The sequence below is a fragment of the Xenopus tropicalis genome, chromosome 7 (genome assembly GCF_000004195.4).
Source record: "Xenopus tropicalis strain Nigerian chromosome 7, UCB_Xtro_10.0, whole genome shotgun sequence".
Classification (NCBI taxonomy): Eukaryota; Metazoa; Chordata; class Amphibia; order Anura; family Pipidae; genus Xenopus; species Xenopus tropicalis.
In genome coordinates, this window is record NC_030683.2 from 110,379,136 (window position 1) to 110,399,133 (window position 19,998).

At 41.3% G+C, this 19,998-nt stretch overlaps 1 protein-coding gene across 4 annotated transcripts in view; it reads right to left on the reverse strand.

The window, feature by feature from the left end:
* Window positions 1–5,004: 5,004 nt before the first annotated feature.
* The window catches only part of LOC100486384 (zinc finger BED domain-containing protein 1), a 28,560-nt gene continuing 13,566 nt past the window's right edge, over window positions 5,005–19,998 (reverse strand). The window contains exons 2-6 of one of the 4 annotated variants that reach the window (XM_002938538.5): window positions 19,150–19,219; window positions 17,463–17,725; window positions 14,688–14,752; window positions 9,685–9,842; window positions 5,005–9,234 (exon numbers count right to left, since the gene is read on the reverse strand). In XM_002938538.5, coding sequence (XP_002938584.1) covers window positions 7,184–9,234; window positions 9,685–9,842; window positions 14,688–14,752; window positions 17,463–17,725; window positions 19,150–19,201 — 2,589 coding nt within the window. In that variant the 5' untranslated portion in view covers window positions 19,202–19,219 and the 3' untranslated portion in view covers window positions 5,005–7,183. The other 3 variants (XM_004912019.4, XM_031905696.1, XM_004912018.4) reach the window with 3 other exon arrangements.

Below are 19,998 nucleotides of genomic sequence, written 5' to 3' on the forward strand. Positions count from 1 at the left end.
ATGTGACAAAAAGTCACATGATTTTACGGATTTGGATGTGGTTCGGCCAGGCACATGGATTCAACCCCAACTGAATCCTCAATTTGGTGCATCCCTAATACAGTAGTTACTTTCCAAGCAACCCAGTAGGAAACTGATGTTCCACCAGGCCCTTCACACTATATACACCTTCAGTGAGGGGATGAAATTACACAGTAGTTTGTCTGTTCGTAACAATATGCACGAGCAGGCTTTGTGCATTACTCCATTTAACCCTACAAGAACATACATTGGCAATGTGGTTTTCATATTTTTGACAAGTATTATCCTGCAGGGTTGTACGATAAATGGGTGTATACATACATATATATATATATATATATAGTGGCTTGCAAAAGTATTCGGCACCCTTGAACTTTTCCACATTTTGTCACATTACAGCCACAAACATGAATCAATTTTATTGGAATTCCACGTGAAAGACCAATACAAAGTGGTGTACACGTGAGAAGTGGAATGAAAATCATACATGATTCCAAACATTTTTTACAAATAAATAACTGCAAAGTGGGGAGTGCGACCAGAGGTCACCCCTATAGATTAGAGGAACAGAGCTTCCATTTGAAGCAGCGTAGGTGGTTTTTCACGGTGAGGGCAGTGAGGTTGTGGAATGCCCTTCCTAGTGATGTGGTAATGGCAGACTCTGTTAATGCCTTTAAGAGGGGCCTGGATGAGTTTTTGAACAAGCAGAATATCCAAGGCTATTGTGATACTAATATCTACAGTTAGTATTACTGGTTGTATATATATAGTTTATGTATGTGAGTGTATAGATTGGTTAGTATAGGTTGTGTGCTGGGTTTACTCGGATGGGTTGAACTTGATGGACAATGGTCTTTTTTCAACCCTATGTAACTATGTAACTATTCAGCCCCCTGAGTCAATACTTTGTAGAACCACCTTTTGCTGCAATTCCAGCTGCCAGGCTTTTAGGGTATGTCTCTACCAGCTTTGCACATCTAGAGACTGAAATCCTTGCCCATTCTTCTTTGCAAAACAGCTCCAGCTCAGTCAGATTAGATGGACAGCGTTTGTGAACAGCAGTTTTCAGATCTTGCCACAGATTCTCCATTGGATTTAGATCTGGACTTTGACTGGGCCATTCTAACACATGGATATGTTTTGTTTTAAACCATTCCATTGTTGCCCTGGCTTTAAGTTTAGGGTTGTTGTCCTGCTGGAAGGTGAACCTCCGCCCCAGTCTCAAGTCTTTTGCAAACTCCAAGAAGTTTTCTTCCAAGATTGCCCTGTATTTTGCTCCATCCATCTTCCCATCAACTCTGACCAGCTTCCCTGTCCCTTCTGAAGAGAAGCACCCCCAGAGCATGATGCTGCCACCACCATATTTGACAGTGGGGATGGTGTGTTCAGAGTGATGTGCAGTGTTAGTTTTCTGCCACACATAGCGTTTTGCATTTTGGCCAAAAAGTTCCATTTTGGTTTCATCTGACCAGAGCACCTCCTTCCACATGTTTGCTGTGTCCCCCACATGGCTTGTGGCAAACTGCAAACGGAACTTCTTATAGTTTTCTGTTAACAGAACACTCTTCCATAAAGGCCAGCTTTGTGCAATGCACGACTAATAGTTGTCCTATGGACAGATTCCCCCACCTGAGCTGTAGATCTCTGTAGCTCCCCCAGAGTCACCATGGGCCTCTTGGCTGCATATCTGATCAGCGCTCTCCTTGTTCGGCCTGTGAGTTTAGGTGGACGGCCTTGTCTTGGTAGGTTTACAGTTGTGCCATACTCCTTCCATTTCTGAATGATCGGTGGAACAGTGCTCCGTGGGATGTTCAAGGCTTTGGAAATCTTTTTGTAGCCTAAGCCTGCTTTAAATTTCTCAATAGCTTTATCCCTGACCTGTCTGGTGTGTTCTTTGGACTTCATGGTGTTGTTGCTCCCAATAGTCTCTTAGACAACCTCTGAGGCCGTCACAGAGCAGCTGTATTTGTACTGACATTAGATTACACACAGGTGCACTCTATTTAGTCATTAGCACTCATCAGGCAATGTCTATGGGCAACTGACTGCACTCAGACCAAAGGGGGCTGAATAATTACGCACACCACACTTTGCAGTTATTTTTTTGTAAAAAATGTTTGGAATCATGTATGATTTTCGTTCCACTTCTCACGAGTACACCACTTTATATTGGTCTTTCACATGGAATTCCAATAACATTGATTCATGTTTGTGGCTGTAATGTGACAAAATGTGGAAAAGTTCAAGGGGGCCGAATACTTTTGCAAGCCACTGTATACACACACATATATATATATATATATATATATATATATACTCGCAAAATTATGAGCCGCACTCACAGGTCTTAGTGTGCAAATAAAGGAACATTTATTATAGCAACATGCTAACGTTTCAGCTGCTTCCACAGCCTTTATCACTTTCATAATTTTGCGAGTGGATTTTGTTTGCACCCAGGCACCCTATATCCTAGTAAACGTGAGTGCCTGTTGCCTTACACTTTTTATATATATATATACACACAGGTATGGTATCCCTTATCCGGAAACCCTTTATTCAGAAAGTTCCAAATTACGGAAAGGCCATCTTTCATAGACTCCATTATAAGCAAATAATTTTAATTTTTAAAAGTGATTAGCTTTATCTCTGCAATGATAAATCAGTACCTTGTACTTGATCCCAACTAAAATATAATTAATCCTTATTAGAGCCAAAACAATCCTATTGGGTTTATTCAATATTTAAATTATTTTTAGTAGACTTAAGTTATGGAGATCCAAATTACGGAAAGATCCCTTATCCGGAAAACCCCAGGTCCCGAGCATTCTGCATAACATGTCCCATACCTGTATATATAACATACAAATTTACATACAAAAACAACTAATAACTTATAGATGTTAGGAAGGCCCTGCCCAAGCAAGCTTACAATCCAAAAGTTCTCATATAGGTGCATCACCTCCTTGTTACTACAGTATACTGAGTGATAGCCTGGAATTATTGAGACAAAGGCCCTTAGTACATAGCCAAAGCCAAATTCCCTGTATGTGGAATTCTCTTTCGAAAGTTTTATAACCCGATTAATGTTAATATTTGGTAATAACAAATTAAACCTCTCTCTTAGAGAGGCTTAATTAACCTTGCATTAACAATCAATGCATATAGGGCCAGGTACCCAGTGCTAAAATGAGAAAGCTTGACACAGGCAATCATGCACCGGAATCGTGGCGCTTGGTCTGAATGTATTAAAGGGGATAACAGCTTACCTCAATATTATTATTAACAAGTATCTATAAAGGGCCAACATACTGTGCAGCACTGTATTTTTGTGGATACTGAGTTGCCTTTTTTTCGCTCTCTCCGGTAAAACCCGCCACTCCTGTTGTTCAAAGGTTAATAGTGAGGCTGCAGCATCCCCTTAATCTCTTAGGGTTCCTTCTCCTCCTCTAACTCATAGCATCTAGCCAAAGGCTGGCTTGCACTGGACCAGCCAAGACAGAATAATAAAAGCAAGACACCCGATTGTTTGCTTTGGGTTATTACAGCGTTACTAGTTTATCAAATTGGCTCAGGTTTCCAAATCCATAAGTGGAGAAAATTCTGCAATTCTGCAGTTTATGCCTGTTTCCCTTAACTGTGCTGGCACTGAAGCAGAACTGCAGAATGCGTTGGTGGCTGCCTCAGCTGCATGGGAAAGTTCTACACAAGGGGACCATAGATTCATTGCATCTCTCACTACAGGGTAAAAGGAAAGCATTGGAAACTGTCTCTGCTTATAGAAAATGCACTCCCTCTGACTTCATACCATGGCCCATTCTGGCTTCTTGTGCTAGAATTTTGAACACAATAAAAATCCCTTTGGTATAATTTAAGGAGTTGGTTATGCAAGATCTTTGCCCAGTGAATGACTGTACAAACCCTTTATGAGGGTTCTGTATCGATGACACCATGTGGTCCCCGTACAACAGTTTTTGCCAGCCAGCCCTGATATGATCACTTGATCGGCAACAGTGGCGTCTGAAGGCAATAGTACCATTTTAAACCTCCACTGATAATTTCATCAAATTTCAGGGTAATAAACTACATGGTAAGTATGATTCCAGCTGGTAAAATAGCATGACCCAATAAAACATAGAAAAGAACTATTATAGAATAAAAAAAACACTTAATTTTTTTAATATGGGTCATTAGGCATGTCTACACAGTAACCCATCTGTTTTAATACACTGCAGCTGGGTCTCTCCAAAGATGCCCCCATATTCTTTTCTGCTGATTCACTGCACATGCTCTGTGCTGCTGTCACTTACCTTAGCTTAGCTTAGGGTTCCACTCACAAAACACTTAATTTTTTTTTTTAATATGGGTCATTAGGCATGTCTAGACAGTAGCCCAGCTGTCTCAAAACAATGCAGCTGGGTCTCTTTAAAGCAGGGGTGGGCAAACTACGGCCCGCGGGCCACATCCGGCCCCTTGGCCTTTTTAATCCGGCCCGCCGACAATGCCAAGTCTCATCACGCGAGGCTTGGTGTCATTGGCGGGCCGGAATTAAACAGACTAAGGGGGCGTAATGCTGGCCTGGCCCGGTCTGGCCCGGGGGTAAGTAAATGTGGCCCGTGAGCCAAAAAGTTTGCCCACCCCTGCTTTAAAGCATTTTCTTGCCAGACACACATTTAGGTCAGGTTCAGACCTTGACGCAAATGTCACAAAGGACAGATTCTCTTCCAGTGGAGAATAAGCACCCTATCAACTGCCTTTTGCAGCCCCCACGGACTTCAATGGAAATGGCAGGTATGAACAACACCTTCATTTCCACAAGGTTCCCACTGAAGTCAATGAGAGCTGCAAGAGTGCTCAATGGTGTGTGACATTAGCCTAGAAACCTATGGAGGAAATCAGCTCGGAGGTACTGTTGTATATCTGAGAGCACTGATAGCCTGAGCCTTCGCAGCAATGCCATTTTCAAAATGATTTTAGCAGAAGGTATTTTTCTGTTTGGTTTCATTGCATGCTCCACCTAGTGGAAAAATTCAGAACAGTTTAATAAATAGTTATGGTTTGGGTTACATATACATAAATAAATAACAGTACAGTGTCCCTTTAAAATGCAAATAACAGTTTCAAAAGACAGAATTCATGCTGATTAAATATTAAAACTAATTCCAGAGGGTTTCGTTCTTAATGCTATCCAGACCCTCCCCCAGCCCATGTTACCAGGGATTGCTGGGGGGACAGGATGGTTTTGGGGCCAGTGGGGCACTCACCGATAGGCAGTCTAATGAAAAATCCCAAAAGAGAGCAGCCCCAAATTACTTTTCTGAGGTGTCCAGTAATTCTAGTTACATCACTGAGGTATTGCTCATGTTATATTGAGCACTTACAGAGAGCTTCTTACCCCAACAAAATTAAGATAGAAATGCTACATCACAGGGGTCATTTATGACTGCAATAGCTGTGAGTAAAGTTCAGCTGGACACAATTGTGCCAAAGTCTGGTTGAAGTCATTCCGTATTTGGCATAAAAGTGACACAGGCGCCCTACTAGACACAGTTGGAGGTGGTGATAGTTTCAGGGTTCTTCTACATCTATATGTGCAACTGTAATTGATTCAGAATGGGAGGCTGTAATGACACAGGAGTAACACAATATACAGAAATGCAAGGAGCACACTTTGACACAGGTACCTTTAAACAATAGGATTTTTCTTGCAACTGATTGTGGGGGAATTTGTGAGACAGCAAATGTGTTTGTGGTCCTAAATGACCCCTCTAATGTTTTGTGGTTCTGTACCAGCCCAAGGCCAGCACAACAAAAATCTGTAGCTCCAAAGATGCCCCCAGTTTCCTACCATATTCTTTTCTGCTGATTCGCTGCACATGCTCTGTGCTACTGTCACTTATCTGAGCTTAGGGTTCCACTCACAAAATACAGTATATATACACACACAATATAAATGTCAGGATATAAAGTTGATTAGAACTTAATTCTGATAGAAATTATTGCATTCTAATTTTTGGTGTAGCTACTGGGGGTCAAGGGGTGTGACTGGATCTGGACCTGCCACCTCCCCCCCATGAGGTGTAAGGGTGGCAATACAGCAGAGGATTGAAGGTACTTACAAGGGTTGAGGGGGGTAAGGAGGTCCACTTGCAAATTATGCCCCTAGGCCCATGGGTGTCTAGTCCTGCTATTATATAAGCTTACTTTCTACAATCACTTCTAACAACCCCTAAAGATGGCCCAACAAACCGAAGATGGTAATCTGTTATGTACATATTTAAAGGCCTAAATAATTTTTGGTTTAGTGCTGCTGAACCTAAGGGCTTGCACAGTTAGTTTAGTACATGAAATAAACCATATTTATTCTTAGGTTTCAGACAGAGGCATTCAATGCATGGTTTCTAGCTTGTGATTCGGTGTCACTGGCAGAACCCCTGCTGCAAGGAAAATAAGGGTATAGTAGGGCATTCCACAGCCCAGATAAAGGAAAAGCACCAAGGTTAACAGCAATATCATTATCTTAATTGCGTAGGAAACCATTCATAGAAACAATTAAAACATGCTGAGAAAAACTGCTCGTTTATGAAGAGTGACATAAGAGCCCGGCTTCTCGTTATTGCATTAACATAATGATTCAATAGTTAAGACAGTTCTGTGTTACACAGAAATACTGTATTGCAGGATTAAACAAACCATTATAATAGACATTTTCCTTTTACATTTGACCAATAAATAGTTTAAAAAACAAAAAAACAAACTTATATCTAATGTAGCGTAACACCTACATATCCTCTAGTTAAATATATTCTTTTAAGACTAATTTCCACCACAGAGGAGACCATTATTATAATTAAGCCAGATGAGTACCTACATAATCTACGTATTAAACACAAAAGTTCTCCCCAAGGAATCCTTCAGTGAAAGCTTCAAGGAAATAAAAAAAAATGGGGGGTATTATTTGAGATGCCCAGTAATATACTGGCTACAGAGAATACAGGTTCTGGTGGGAACGACAGAAAATTTCCTTGCCCCCCTTCTGCTTTAGGAAATAGTATATGGGGAAGCACTAGATCTGACCTGGAGAAGATTAAATGGTCCACTGGCAATGGGTGGCTTGGATGTAAGAGGGAGAGGCACAAACGTGAAGGAGCCACCCAGCAAAGATTCAAAGCATTAACCTGTTTCCATTGAGAAAGACTAGCAAGTCTACATTTTCTGCAGTCAGGGCAGAACGCTTTCTATAAACTGCCAAACCAGCATCAGTAAATAGCCAGTTTGTGGGCACTGAGGTTGCCGGAATGGCCAACAGTTTCCGGGCTGCCCGAGCCAAAAGGGGATACTGGGTATGATGCATTTTCCACCACTGCAGTGGATCCTGGCATAAGGAAGAAGCTTCACTTGTCTGAAAGCTGCTAATCTCTTGTTCTGCCTGTTGGTTGACTGTGCTCACTGAGGAGTTCCGTACACTGCACAAGTCTCCCAAAAGGAATTCAATGCCAGAGTCTTGCTTGACTTTTTTAATAGGTGGTTTTGCATTTAAGGGCTCAGGAGTAACACAGGTATGTTCAGGGGTCTGCAACTTTGCTAAATTGGACGCCTCAAGCTTCAGTAAATGAAGTGTTTCCACTCGGTCTGGCTGGCTGAGGAAATCAAGGCCACGAAAACGAGGATCCAAGGCACATGCCAAGTTAAGAACCTGATTGACATCATGATCTGCATACTTAAAGCTCAAATCCTCATGTATGGCCTTTTTAATAGTCTTACAAAAATCAGAGTCCCACTCATTAGGCGCTAAATGTTTGTATAATAAGCTGGTAATCACAGGCTTCACCAGTGATAATCCAGCAAACTGATCTTTGGTAAATGTTGAGGTAGCTATTGCTAAGGGTTTGAGGATGTCTACTACATCCTGAAGGACTGACCAATCATCTTGTTGTAGAACAATGTCACTTTCGCGTATTGTTTCAGTTAGGTTTTTAAAATAATTGGAATGGTCCACTATGCTCTGCAACAATGTGTATATACTGTACCACTTAGTTCCATCTCGCAGGAACATTTTTAAGTGCACCTTTAACACAGGACCATGTGTCGACATCTCCTCAATTTGAGTCGGAGAGGAACAAACAAATGCTGTAAGTTTCCTAAATCGATCCAGAGTGCTTTGTATGGTGTGATGCTGAAGAACAGTCTCGATGCAACCTCTTAAAACCTGCCCAACGCATGGCAGAGGTCTCCAGCCCACATTTGAGGTTGCTACCTTAACAGAAGAACTGTTGAGGCCCACTGCATAGAAAGTGTTATCACGAATCCCCCACTCTTCAGCTGCATCCAGCAGGACCGATGTCAAATTGCCTTCTGAAAGGTCTTCTGCAACAGCCCTACTTGACAGCATTATGTTCCGGGATTCAAATCCTTCATCAACGTAATGAATGGTGAGGGTGAGGTAGGACAGAGCTCCACTGTGTTTCCAAAAATCCAGGCTGATGGAACATTCTTGCAGATTTTTCACCAGTTCGACCACTTTGACCTTTACTTGAATGTACATTTCCTGTAAAATGGTATGAGCCAAGAAAGAAATTGCTGGCAGTTTGTAATTGGGGTCCAGTATCGCCAGCATTTGAATAAAACCTTCCCCCTCAATGATTTCAAGAGGCATAAGGTCACGGACAATAAAATCTGCCACTGCTCTTGTTGTTCTCCCCACTGTTGGAGCTACAATTGCTCTGGAAGCCAACTCACAAGGAGAAACTGATTCTATACTTTTATGTGGATCCACAACAGCTCCTTGTGTGCCGACTAAATCATTGTACTGCCGCCGGTGCTTGTATATTAAGTGCTGCCTCAGATTGGTAGTATTACCACTGTAGGAGAGTCGCACACCACATAGTTTGCAAATTATCTTTGTCTTATCGATAATGCGACCATAGGCATCCCCCTGAAACCCGAAAAAGGTCCAGTAGCGGCTCTGTGCTCGACCGAGGCTCACAAGATTCTGGGTTCCCTCCAGCAGTGGGAAGACAGAGGATGTATGTCCAATATTGTTCAGTGGGTAACTTGTCCTGTGTGCCTGCATCACAGGTGTGACCATATCATTGCACATGTACTGACTTTGAGATGACACATGATTTGATATGGAGTCTACTGGTTTTAGCTGCAAGTCCTGGAACAGCTTCATAAGAAGTTCTTTTTCTCCAAACTCATATTTAAAGTGTTCACCTGAAAACCAAAATACAAACACGCAGTTAAGGAAATGCTCATGTTACCTTTTAGTTACCAAAATATTTCCTACTGCTTTGTCCAGCTTCATGAGCACCAATGACACAAGACCAACCATCCTCGTAACATAGGCCACAACCATGGCCAGTGGCTTGAAAAAGAATCATATTACAATAGGAGGGTTTGGGCAGTGGCAAAAAGTTTGTTCCAGCCAGGCTGAGAGACATGCAGTTTGTGCAATACTAAAACTGCAAGCTGAGTCAGTCAGTAATAGCTTCTTAGCAGTAAGGGAAATATTTCTATTAGTCATATACAAAGAAAAAATATAAAAGGTATAATGGCCCTATAAAAACACGTAAATACCAGATTCCTGGGAGAAGCCCATGTTCACTGTATTAAACACAAAACTTCTCCATGGCAACAAGGACACTAAAGTGCAATTTCATTTACCCAGTTTGAGTCCTAGCGTCCGAGCATATTCCTCTCCAATCCAAACGAGCAGTTCAGTACCCGTGGGGATTACTTGACTGGCACGGTAATAAATTTTCCCGCGATACTGAAACACGGTCAGGTTGTGCTCTTCCTCTGTCGATGCACATGCCACGTACCTTTAGGGGAGAAAAAACACTTGACAATCAGAGATAGAAAACATGGACTCTCCTACAGGCACAATAATAAGGGAAACAGCTCTGCAGCAAAAGGAATAATGTGTTCTTTATAAAGCAAATGTAAGCAGAACAGATGGACCCTTGGGTTTACTACTACAGTATCCTATTCTAACATGATTGTTAAAAGGAAATGCTGGCTTATTTATAGGTGAACTTTGCTTTTACCAAGTGTCCCCATAAATATTCAATAAATTATAGTATAACGGATATATTAGGTTTTCCCAGCTTCTCTCTATCTCTGAAACTATCTGCTTCATTGCTGCTTACAAGAACATTTTTATGGGAACATGAAGAGTCACCAGCTGCAGCCAGTTTCCTCAATCCAATGCAGTTTCAAAAAAAGGGAAAGATACCTGATTATATTGGTATTTTTAAAAGATTTAGGCTTTTTTTATTGCTTAGAAATGCCCTTATTTATGATTGGCAGGGTGCAAAGTGCGGGGCTCGTGGATACCGCACTACCTGCAACTACATGTGGAAGTCTCCTAGTTTGCAGGTCATTCAGTCAGGTAAGCCAGGGTGTGTCAATCAGCACAAGGAGCAATGGAGCCCTGTACTTACCCACAGCCATATTCTCTATATAGGCATATATATTGTCAGGGTGTTTTTATCCGATCCCTCAGATGCTGATTTTTTTAAGACTAGTCTTCATTTGTGATGAGTGTGACAAGTGATTGCATGCAAACCCCTTCCGAGCTACTAGTAGCAATAACTTTATCAAGGATACTAAACTCCAGAAAATACCCTGCCATAGACAATACTGAGAATTGCCTTTGCTAAAGCACACATAGAGACAGTTATCAGTAAATGATCAGCATTGTCAGGATTGGGTAAAACACCCATGAGGTCAGCAACATCAACAGATGAAAGACGTCCATAGTAACCTGACCTAAAAGAAGACAGAAGCAATTTATATCCTATGACCAAAACAAATCCTCAAGATGCTCCCTATTTGATGGTATTTTATGGGCACTGACATGGCAACTAACAATAGCGCTAATTGATTTAAATTAATCTCCTAAAAATACGTAAGGAGCATCACGCTCAGACTTCTTAGGTCTGAATAATAGTGGTTTGATCAATGTCACCCAACTGACATACCCAGCTGCTGATGGAGAAAGGTTCTTGAACCCTTTAGTTTTTATACTAGTTCTTAGTATAAGATTTTTACTGTAAGAATTAAAAATGTAAAGCCTATATTTTCTACATTTTCGTACCATGTATATAAGTTGGGCTCATCTCCCCCACCCTAACCACACCATTTGCATTGCAAATATCCCCTCTGCTTGCCAGCACCATCACATTTTCATTAAACAAATAGCAGCTTTCACCTGGTGTCATTTATCCCTCTCACGCATCTTGACATTTACATCTGCAAACAGCATGTGTGCTGTAAAGTTCATGCAAAGAAGAATGCAGGCTTACACAGGCAGAACTTCTGACAGAAAGTTCTGTTTGGCTTGAACACTGTGATGGTTAAACTCAGCTCAGGAGAGGAGGTTAGGAGTAAAAAAAAAAAAAAAAAGGAGGGGCGCCTTCAGCAGATTGCACAACCTGCATTGCCATCTTTTCATTGGCTGCTAGACTGGAGGGTGTGTTTGGTAACCTAAAGGTGGCCATACACATAGCAATTTAGATCTTTCGTGCGACCATTGGTTGCATGAAAAAATCGTTCCCACCCTCCACAGAGGTTCAGGGCTGAATCGTCAGATATGGAGGTAGAAACAATAGAAATTCTACCTCCTGCTGCTGATTCAGCTGTGAACGTAGATTTTACTTGGGCGCTTTCAATTGCGCCTGATCAAAATCTTTTAACCTGGCTGATCGACGAATCGACCGATATCTGCAGCCTTTTGCAATATCGGTTGCCTCGTCGAGCTGCCATGCACGCACAAAATATCAATCTCCACAGTTCTGTTGCTCCAAAAGTTTACAACACACACATCACTCGCTCTCCGAACACCAGAAATGATGCCAAGCTATTGCTCCTGATTTGCGTCCTTTTTGGTAAATTACAGTAGGCACAGCACAACTGCATCAAGAAAATCACCCATTTCTGACCACAAGGACGCTGAAATCCTAGGAACAACTGTGAATAAAAAAACATGGCAATTGCGCTTGAAACTGCACTTGCAGACGTAAATAAGCCCTTGTGTTTGTACGCCGTGAGTTTAGAAATTTCACTCTGTTTGTGCAGCTTATTTTGATAACACCACTAACTCTTTTAACCTTTTCTGAGTCCTGGAACTAATACAATATGTGGTGTTTGTCTTGCAATCCTAATAGCATCATTTATATGACCTATTCTGTGAACTAGGCTTCTGTGCTGTTATGGTGGCCAGTTCACTGGTCATGGGCCATACTGCAATGGAAAAGAATTTACCTATATCAGATATACTGAAAGGTCTGGGTCAACTGGATATCATTTGGAACCACTTAAATAATTACAGTACACTAGGTTTGTGTGGGGTAGAGACTATTTTATCTAGGTACCCCAAGCACCATTATTACGAAGATAAATTCAAGAATAACCAAAATGTTAATCTAATGAATTTGGAGGAATGAGAAGGGCTGTATGCAAGAGAAGACAAATAAGGGTACAAAGTGTGAGGAACTCATTAAATACCTTTATAAAGTCTCTAAACATCATCTATTTTGAACAACAGTATACCCTCATCTTCTCCTCCTCTCCTCTTTCAGTGCCAGTGAGGTAGTTAGGTGAGCCTGGCATAGACAATAATAGATGAGATTACTTGTATAAATTCAAATCACTTTCTAAACAATGGGCTTCCCAGAGTGATATGCATAAGAGCAACAAACAATTCACCACATTAAAGGAGAAGGTAAGTCATTTTGGCATCTTACTGCCAAAAGATTTGCCACATTTGTGCCACCTAGAACACTATATTTATTCTGTACAAACCATTACCATACCTGAGTAAACAGCTTTAGAAGCTTTCTCCGTTTGCTTAAGATAGCAGCTGCCATTTTAAATAGCTTCCTGTCCTGCAGTCTAGCAGTTATAGCTTAGATCACACATTCCTAAGGGAGGGGGGAGGGAGTACTTAATATTCCTGTGGGAGAGAGAAGAGAACTGCGCAGACTCTGGCCACAGGAATTAAGGTTGTTTCTAAGAGAGGAATTCAGTCACTGGAATATCATGTTTACAAAAAAAGAGAAAATAAATCCTGTGCTTCTTTTGACAGAGGACTCAGTGCAGCATTACTGTAATTGCTTCTGGCTGCATATACATAGACCTCTCTGATAAAGCTTACTTAGTTAACTTTTCTTTCTCCAAATTGTAGGAATAAAATACTGCAGAAAAAATCATGCAACCTGTGTCTGAACATTGCACTTAGGCTAATGTCCCACTAGGTAGATTAGCCCCCGTGATACTTAGTGATGCGTATGCCTTCCCACCAGCGGTTCACATTATTACTGATGGGGAGACATTTTGGGGAGATAAGTGGCCTGCGATAGCAGAGATTTATCGCGGGTAAATAATCTCTCTGTGGGGTATTAGCCTAATGGTCCATCCCTATATCAACTCCTATAGAAAGTGGTAGACATTGTTAAAACCCATCTATGTAGAACCGCTGACTTGTTCTAGCAGTTTTCCAAATCTTACAAGCTTCAATTTTGGAAACACGCTACCAGCATTAAGATTACGGTATAGAACATGCAGTCACTTATAGTAGTTATATGTGATTAGTCTTGCTAAAAGATAGAATACTCACTCCCTGAACTGTTACAATCACCTTGTGCCAAAAATCAGCATGACAGACACAGAAGCTTGCCAGGGAGCAGCAAATGACAAGGAATCCACAATCAAGTGACCCGTGAATGATATTTCTCATATATTACTCTCTGATCTAAGACCTTGCAAAAACAGTGTGTCAAGACTGGAAAAGCCATCTAACAGGACACAGTTTCCCCGAGAGATCCAAGATTCTCTTTCACTCATTCACACAAAAGTGTTAGAACACAGGCAAACAGAAAAATAAATAACAAAGCAACATCAAGGTTGGCATAAATTGAATGAATTAGCTCAGAGACAGCAGGCAGGAGGAAAAGGTCTGAGGTGGGTGAAACATACAGGAAGGTAATAAGCTTACCTAGTTTTGCTGGCTGTTGATGGGTCACAAAACCCCATTCATTTCCCTTTGTTGCTGCTGGGCTGAGTTTTTCTTTCAAAGGCACCAAAACGGCCACCGGACCCCTCAAATACAGAGACGTTGATGTTGCTTGCAAGCCAAGTCTTTATTTGTGACGTGAGTGACAGAAGTGATTGCATACAAGACCACTTCTAATTTAGCACTGACCAAGTATTAAGTATTATGTAGGCATTCTAGTTAGGCATGAAAGGGGGTCTCCTTATCTCATGAGAGAGCAGTGACAAGCCTTAGGGAACATTCAGTCAAGTACATGGCCCACAGGTGCCCATCTAAAACCCTGTACTTGGCTGCCTATGGAAGGTGTAAAGTACAGTGCTCCATTGCCCTCAATTCTCTGCTGTGCATTATGTACAAAGTAAGATCTTGCTGCACTTACAGGGCGTTGGGAAATCTTCAGAAATGCCCTAAAGGGTTTTTCCTAAAGGACAGCAGCAAACCCCCTTTCATAATAGCTTTAAATCACCCTTTCATATTAGAACCCACTTACATAGAAAAACAGTTAAAAAAAAAAAAGTTAAAAAAGGGTGCACAACTTTATTTTTCTTATATGCAGGAAAAGCAGCAATATGAACGGATACATAATAGCTCAGGGTCCAGTGAAACAACCTACCTCATCCAACTGGATTTAGAGTCATCGCTGGCATCAATATAGAAATAAGATCCGTTTTCTCTCACCTGGAACAAGCATATACACAATTCAGTTGCTTTCTTCACTAGCACTAGCCTTTTGTATAATAAGATGCTTCTCAGTGACAGGTCTAAATTAAAAGCAATGATGGAATATAATAAAAGGGATAAGGCACACAGCCAGACAAAAGCTGCCAAAAATTTTTCTGGCTCATCCACCAAGCACGGCCAATATACATGCAGCGTGGAGCAAATGCCACAGAGGGTGGCACTGCAGAAATAGAATATATAATATCTGAAAACATTTACCGGTATATAAGATTGTGTTGGAATATTAGGGTACTTTTAGTGATTGTAAATAGACAGTCATGTCTTTATGGGTTCTATGAAGATTTGATTGCCAAGCAAGCAACATATTGCCTACCAGTAACATATAAAACGACAATTAAACACAGAAGGAATATGAACTAAACAAAATAAGCATCTCCCCAATAATAAACAGGCTGTTCAAACACACATTTTCTTTGTACCTGACCTTTATTTCCCTTGTGTTATTATTAGTAGTATTACATTTAAATATAAAGCGCCAACATATTCCACAGCGCTATACATACCTGTAAGAGGCTTACACCGGGGCAGATTCAAGTCTCCCCCTGACGCAGTTGGTTTTGCCATAACCAGCCCAAGCCCTGCCTCCTCTTCACTGATGCTGGGCCCCAGAAGTGCACCCAGACAGGCATAATGAGGATCCACCACTGGTCTTACAGTCCCATTTATTTTCCATTCAGGTTTAAACCGTGCAATTTTAGGTTGCCTTACAAATCTGGGGTTTGTTGCATTACATTGTTAAGAGCTATTGGACTGTTTGTTCTGCCTATGAAGATTGGCATTTTGCTCACCTCTAGTCTCCCTGAGAGAGACAAGTCGATGACAAGTTCCATAAATCTAAAAGGGCAGATACCACTGGCCATGAAGGAAGTAGACAGAATCACAGAACTTTCAGGAAATACTCCATGCAAGAAAAAAAAATGAGGTTACATTTTCTAGAGTTTTCTAAAAATGATATTTAGTTGAGGAAAACAATTACCTTAAATTTTGAAAATGTTCCACTCACATTTGTGCTTGCATAGGAAAGTATAATTGAACAGTTAAGTCTACTTCCTTTCTGCCACAAAGCAGCACCTGCATAATGCTTTTTGGCCGAGACTCTAGCTATCTTTAACAACAGAGAACTCAGATCACAGTGGATTAATTCCCACTCTGCCGCCCACTGTTAACACCACTCCTGAAATCTATGCTCTCAAAAGGATTAATTGACAAAAGCTTGAAAGAAGAAAGTTTGATGAAAAAGAGCACTAAATGGAAGTGCATACAAAATTAAAAGGAAAATTCTCTGATGTTTGGATCTGTTTAACTTAGACAGAAACTGTCCCTACAGCAATACTTTGCATTGTTAAAGAAAATGTAATTCTAAGGAAGTTTCCAATATACTAACCACTGAAAATGTATAACTAAAGTTATCTACTTCTGACTTCCGCCTCTCTTCTCCTCACTTCAACCCATTCCAAACTGCAAGACTTATCTCGGGCTTCTGTCTGCCTCTGGAACTTTCTGTCTCAAGCTATTAAACTCTCCCCTGCTTTGCAAACGCTCCCTAAGGGCTGTGGCACATGGGGAGATTAGTCGCCGCTCGATAAATCGGATGGCATACGCGGTGCCGAAGTTGCGGAAGTTGCCTTGAGAGGAAAGTTCTGCGACTTCGGAAAATCGCAGCACCGCGTATTTCGGGGAGACTAGTTGCCCGCGACAAGGGAGATTTGCCGTGGACGACTCATCTCTCCATGTGCCACAGCTCTAAAGCGTTAAGAAAAGCATATTCAATGCATCTCGACTGGTCAGGCATTAACTTATCATAAATCACCAACTGTTTTCATCTTTGTTATGTTTTAAATGTACCTTAGCTTCTTGTGATACAGAATCCACTTGAAACAGAGTGCAGGGAGAAAAGTATGATATTTTGGGGGATGTATGGAGTCACAAATGCATTTTTAAAAATAGAAAGATAGGGTTAATCACTTGGAAATGACAATTCGTTAGGCACCTCCCAGTGATTATAATCAGTGCTCCTGTTTACTGAAACATAGTACATGCCAACATCTCCCTACTAGTAGTCTACATTACAGTACCCATAATCACAACTAAAAAAATGGCACCCCTGTGATTTGTCCTTTAAAATAAATCTCGTGTATCCTCTTGAAACACTAATTCATTTCACATTACACAATGAAGCTCATTTATAAACACTAGGAAAATTTGCACCTAGGCAGTAGCAATTAATCAGCAATTCGTTTTTTTCCAGCAAGCTGCAGGTAGAACAGTGAAAGCAACATCTGAATGGTTGCCATGGGTAACTGCCCATTTGCAAATTTGCCCAGTGTTTAGCGATAACCCCCAGTGTACTTAAACATGTCAGCACAGGTATGGAATCTATTATTCATAATGGGTGGAATCTCAAATTAGTGCAACATGCCTAAAATTTACAACATATTTACTAAAAACATGAGACTAGTTTTCCTCCCCATGGATTCATGGCAGATAAGTTACATCAGATTCAATGCATTGCCCTTATTTTGTAGCGGAATTGAGGATCAGGCAAGAAGAAGAACTGTGGGCAACTGTGTGAAAGTCTTTCTGGATAATAAATCCCACAACTGCATATTTTTTGCACTCCTTTTAAAAGAAAGTAGATTGTTCTTACCGCCCAAGAATACACAGTACAGTCGCTCCGATCCATAATGACATCCCCTTCATATGGGCCGAAAATGCATCCACGGGGAATAACCGGAATAGTGCACCAAACCCCGAAACCCCCCTGAGGTCTTTCTTTAACAACCAGCCCTTCGGGCAATGAAAGCAGTGCACGGGAAGGTACATTTTCTGGAACAGGGGTGTCAAGGATAAATGTTGGGGCTCCATGTGTTGGGCAGGAATCACGGAAGTATAAGCGGCAATCCTCACAAACTGTGAGACACAGAAAAAAAAAAGCAAAGCATTAATACTCTGAACTCATTAAACCAATGGCATCTGCTACATGGTTTGTCTACTACACTGTCTTAGGTTGTAATCAGAAGTTTTCCTTGTTGGGCAGTGGGGCTGCATTTACAGTGATGTAAAACTATACCCCACAGAGTGCTATGTCAAACCCCATTCTGGTTTTTGTTAAGGTAATATAACACAGAAGGAGAGATATGAAAAATAAAACCTGTGTGCATACTGGATAACCCCATAGTCAAAGTGCAGTGCTGCGCAGTCATCTTACCACAGGCCATCAGTGCAAAACTATACTGCAGGCACCTATATCAGTAACACTTCAGAGGGCTTACATGGATGTTTGCACTGTTTGTCTCTAGCTGCCAGCACAGTACCGAAATCCAAAGGTGATAGAGAGCAGAGTGGTGTATTACTGGAGACGTATTCAGCATATTCAACTGTGCAGCAGGCCCGGCAGCCCTGAGGGGGAGCTACTGATCCTCAGGTCCCATTTAGCAGTACAGCATTGCCAATATGACAATAAATCAAACATTCACACAAGATTATTAATTTTATTTTTGACTCCTGGGGAACTCCTTGCCACACTTTCCATTTCCTTTAATCTTCCTACCATCATCTCTGAAGGCACATAGCATGGCAGGTGTCCCTATTGAACTTTACAAAGAACATAACCACAAGTACGAACTGTATTAGTTTTAAAGCTATTTTATTGTTTTTTCTGAATATCAAAAAACAGTAATGTAAAGTTTCATGTTGGTATCAGTCTGGATCTGCAACACCAATGCGCAGCTCACACAAGCAATCTGGCTAGCTGGCCCATGCGTTGATCTATCATCAGAACAGAGCTATTAATCCTAAAGGGTGTCCAACCAGCTGCTGGCCCTGGAGTGCTGGGTCTTTCTCAAATAAATGTGCATAATAAGCAAACTGGGGCACTAAGTATCATTTACATATTAGTGTCACAACATGGCCGCCGCACTCTTGTTGCTGGTGGCATAGTGCCCATTGGGAGCATTTTTTGCACAAAATGATATTGTTTGTGTAGTTAGTATTAGCCCAGACTTCCAGTGGGGTAAAGAGTTTTCCACCGATAGGTGCCCTCTAAAGCACTTCTCTGCCTGTTTTAAAGTACCGGATGGAACACAACTTGTGTCATCTGTCAAATAAATAGAGCCGCCTCCCACCCCTGGCCATGAGCCTAAAATTCCAGCCTTGGTATACAGAAGAAAATATAATAACTCATTTTTGTCCCTAATGAGGGATGGAGAATAAACCTGACCTGATGTCTTCATGTTTATATACTGTGGAGCGAGAGCGCCCCCTGGGAAGTTGCATATGCACCCCTGCATAAACAAAAGTACATCCCTGTCATATAAACATGCACTTCTACTTACAGAGCAACTCATCTTCCAGCTGCGCACATGCTTCCTCTGCAGCCTGCATCATTCACCAGCTGTCAGTCACCTGCGGGGAGCAGCATGTTAATCTGGGTTACTAAGGCCAGACTGAGATTCAACATAGACATTTCAAGTACAAAGAATCCCAAGCAGCCCTTCAGAGGCCCAATAACTAAATGTCAAAATGTCAGACACCCCCCCCCCAGTGATTGTAATCGCTTACCTTATACCCCGCGCTGGTGCTCCTGTGAGGGTGAATATACACGAAGCTACTAGTAGCAGCTACTTGTCAAGACTACTAAAACAGACATTGCTGATCATTTACTAATAAATTCCCTCCACGTGTGGTTTAGCAGAGGCAATTCTCGGTTTTGTCTATGGGAGGGTATTTTCTGGCATTTAGTAGCCATGACAAGTAGCTGCTACTAAGTATCTTTAAAAAATAAATAAATAAAAAGGAGGGCTCTTTCACTCTACTGCACATGCAATGGCCTCAAGATCCTGACGAGAGAAGGAAGAGGGTCCACAGCTACCCTGGGCTTGTGCAGTTTTCTCCTAAAAGAAGCACCAGCAGCAAAAACAAATGTGAAACAGATTTATTTAAATTTCTACTAAAGAGAAAAGGAGCTGCTGCAAAGGGAGTAACACAAAACAGCAAACAGAATAAAAACTATTGGGAAAGAAATTGAATGCAGAACAATCTCTTGACCTCTTATATACTGTACTGCCAGGCAGAGCCACTCTAAGAAATGTCAGAGATGCATACACTGCAGCCTGGAGACTGAGAAACGGAAACATTTTGGTATTTCGAAGAGGGCAGTAAGAAAACAGAATATGACCTTTTTA